The sequence below is a fragment of the Hemibagrus wyckioides genome, linkage group LG29 (assembly GCF_019097595.1).
Source record: "Hemibagrus wyckioides isolate EC202008001 linkage group LG29, SWU_Hwy_1.0, whole genome shotgun sequence".
NCBI classification, from domain to species: Eukaryota; Metazoa; Chordata; class Actinopteri; order Siluriformes; family Bagridae; genus Hemibagrus; species Hemibagrus wyckioides.
The window spans coordinates 4,822,337-4,824,836 of record NC_080738.1 but is presented as its reverse complement, the minus strand read 5'-3'; the positions used below and the strand labels follow the sequence as shown (position 1 = coordinate 4,824,836).

General features: G+C 43.8%; 1 protein-coding gene across 2 annotated transcripts in view; it reads left to right on the top strand.

The window, feature by feature from the left end:
- LOC131349289 (FERM and PDZ domain-containing protein 1) overlaps nucleotides 1-2,500 on the top strand; it is a 35,081-nt gene that overhangs the window by 21,495 nt on the left and 11,086 nt on the right. For both annotated transcript variants that reach the window (XM_058384878.1, XM_058384877.1), the window contains exons 8-9: nucleotides 1,158-1,253; nucleotides 1,630-1,755. In XM_058384878.1, coding sequence (XP_058240861.1) covers nucleotides 1,158-1,253; nucleotides 1,630-1,755 — 222 coding nt within the window. The remainder of the gene's footprint in view (nucleotides 1-1,157; nucleotides 1,254-1,629; nucleotides 1,756-2,500) is intronic.

Sequence of the window (2,500 nt, the reverse complement as noted above, 5' to 3'; positions counted from 1 at the left end):
CCTTCTCCTCGTCCTCTCCCGTCGTCCTCGTGCATTAGCGTTTATGGCTTGTGTTCCTCTTGCTGCATTGTTTCTGTACTTAATGCTGTGTGTCTGGATGTCATTATCATTGCTTAAGTATTATCAGGGTGCTTAGACGTCCTCCTATCATCATTTTCTAACACTTTATGCTGCAGCAACAGAATATTGTGAGATTTTGAGGCATATGAACTCATCATATTGTTAGAAATGATGAAAATAAGACCCAGAGGCAGGAGGAAAAGTGACGCAGTAAGCAGGAAAGAGGGGAAAAAAAGCATGCAGCATTTTAGGCAGGCCTCTTTAATAATTCACAAGAAATTGATTAATTATTCAATTAATCGTTTATTTAAGGCGGCCCGAACGCATCCGCATCCCACGTCCTGGAGTTTGGGCTATGGGTTTGGGACGGAGCACCTTAAGATCTTGTTTCTCTTCACAGAGCTGTTCCTTCAGCTCACTTTGTTTGGCAGACGATATTAAGGGTTTAATAAACTATTCTGGATACCTGATCTTCTCAGGTTCTTCATCGAGTGCACACATTTTAGATGTGGATGATTAGGATTCCTGCGGAAGGAGGCTGGAGCTTGAACTACAAGCCTCAAGATTTTTAAGCCCTACCAGCCATAACATTATGACCACCTGTCTAATATTGTGTCAGTCGTCCCCCCCCCCCTTTTGCTGCTAAAACCGCCCTGACCCATCAAAGCATGGACACCACTAGATCCCTGAAGGTGTGCTGTGGTATCTGGCACCAGGATGTCCTTTAAGTTGTGATACTTTTGATAGATACTGACCACTGCAGAGTTTTGGAGATGCTCTGATCCAGTGGTCTAGCCATCACAATTTGGCCCTTCATCAAACTCAAAGCTCAAATCCTTACACTTGTCAATTTTTCCTGCTTCTAACACATCAACTTTGAGGACAAAATGTTGACTTGCTGCCTAATATATCCCACCCACTAACAGGTGCCATGATGAGGAGATCATCAGTCTTATACACTTCACCTGGCATTGGTCATAATGTTATGCCTGATCAGTGTAAGATGTGACAATCCTTGTAATAGACATTTGTATTTGTTTCTTCTCTCCAAAAAAATTTTGATTTTCTGATTCTTGCTTCTTCTTTTGCCCCCCCAGGGTAACTCTCTGCTCTTCCTGCCCAATGTCCTGAAGGTCTATTTAGAGAACGGTCAGACCAAAGCCTTCAAATTCGAGCCCAAAACCACCGTTAAGGTACGGACAGCATGTGGAAACACGCTTCTAGCCGGAAGTGAATTATTTCTGTGGAAAGGGGAGATACGGCTTGAGGTTTCGTTCCTGCACTTAAACGTCGATTAACGGCGCTATAAATCTGTATAAAGCTGTATTACTTTTCCTATTCCATCAGCGGAACAGTGTAATGGAATTAACGCTACTTGATATTTCTACGTTGTCAAGCTGAAGTATAATTACAGCATCAAAACAAAACAATTAGGAAATAGTGATTATCTTCCAAATATTAATCATATTATGTGAAGTACCATCAGAATACTCTTAGTGTCTTTTTACTCTGTGTGTGTGTGTGTGTGTGTGTGTGAACATGTGTGGTGCTGCTTTCTCATCCCGCTAGGACATTGTGATGACTCTGAAACAGAAGCTGTCCATATCCCGCATTGAGCACTTCTCCCTGGTGCTAGAGCAGCAGTACAGCATCGCCAAACTCTTCCTGCTGCACGAGGACGAGCTGATACAAGAAGTAAAGCACATACACACAGACACACACACACACACACACACACAAATGTCTGGAGCCAATCAGACTGTATATAGAGCGTGACCTGTTTAGAAGTTGTCGAGGAGCTGAAGTAGCACTCGGACTCGGATGGGTGGATGAACTTGTGCTTTAAAACTAGACTTGTGAAAGGAAGGAGAACAACCTGTACACTCGTGGGTTAAATTCTCGACTAGGAGACGAATTAACATGGTAGATGTTTAGCTAGGCATGGACTATGTAGAAGCACTATCAGGCATAACATTATGACCACCTGCCTAATATCGCGTTGGTGCAGCCCTGACCCGTCCTGCACTGTGTATTCTGACACCTTTCTATCAGAACCAGCATTAACTTCTTCAGCAGTTTGATCAACAGTAGCTCGTCTGTTGGATCGGATCACACGGGCCAGCCTTCACTCCCCACATGCATCAATGAGCCTTGACCGCCCATGACCCTGTCACAGATTCACCACTGGACCACTTTTGATAGATACTGACCACTGCAGACCGGGAACACTCCACAAGAGCTGCAAGAGTTTTGGAGATGCTCTGATCCAGTGGTCTAGCCATCACAATTTGGCCCTTTGGTCAAACTCGCTCAAATCCTTACTCTTGTCCATTTTTCCTGCTTCTAACACATCAACTTTGAGGACAAAATGTTCACAAAATGTCCACTAACAGGTGCTATGATGAGGAGATCATCAGTCTTATTCATTTCACCTGGCAGT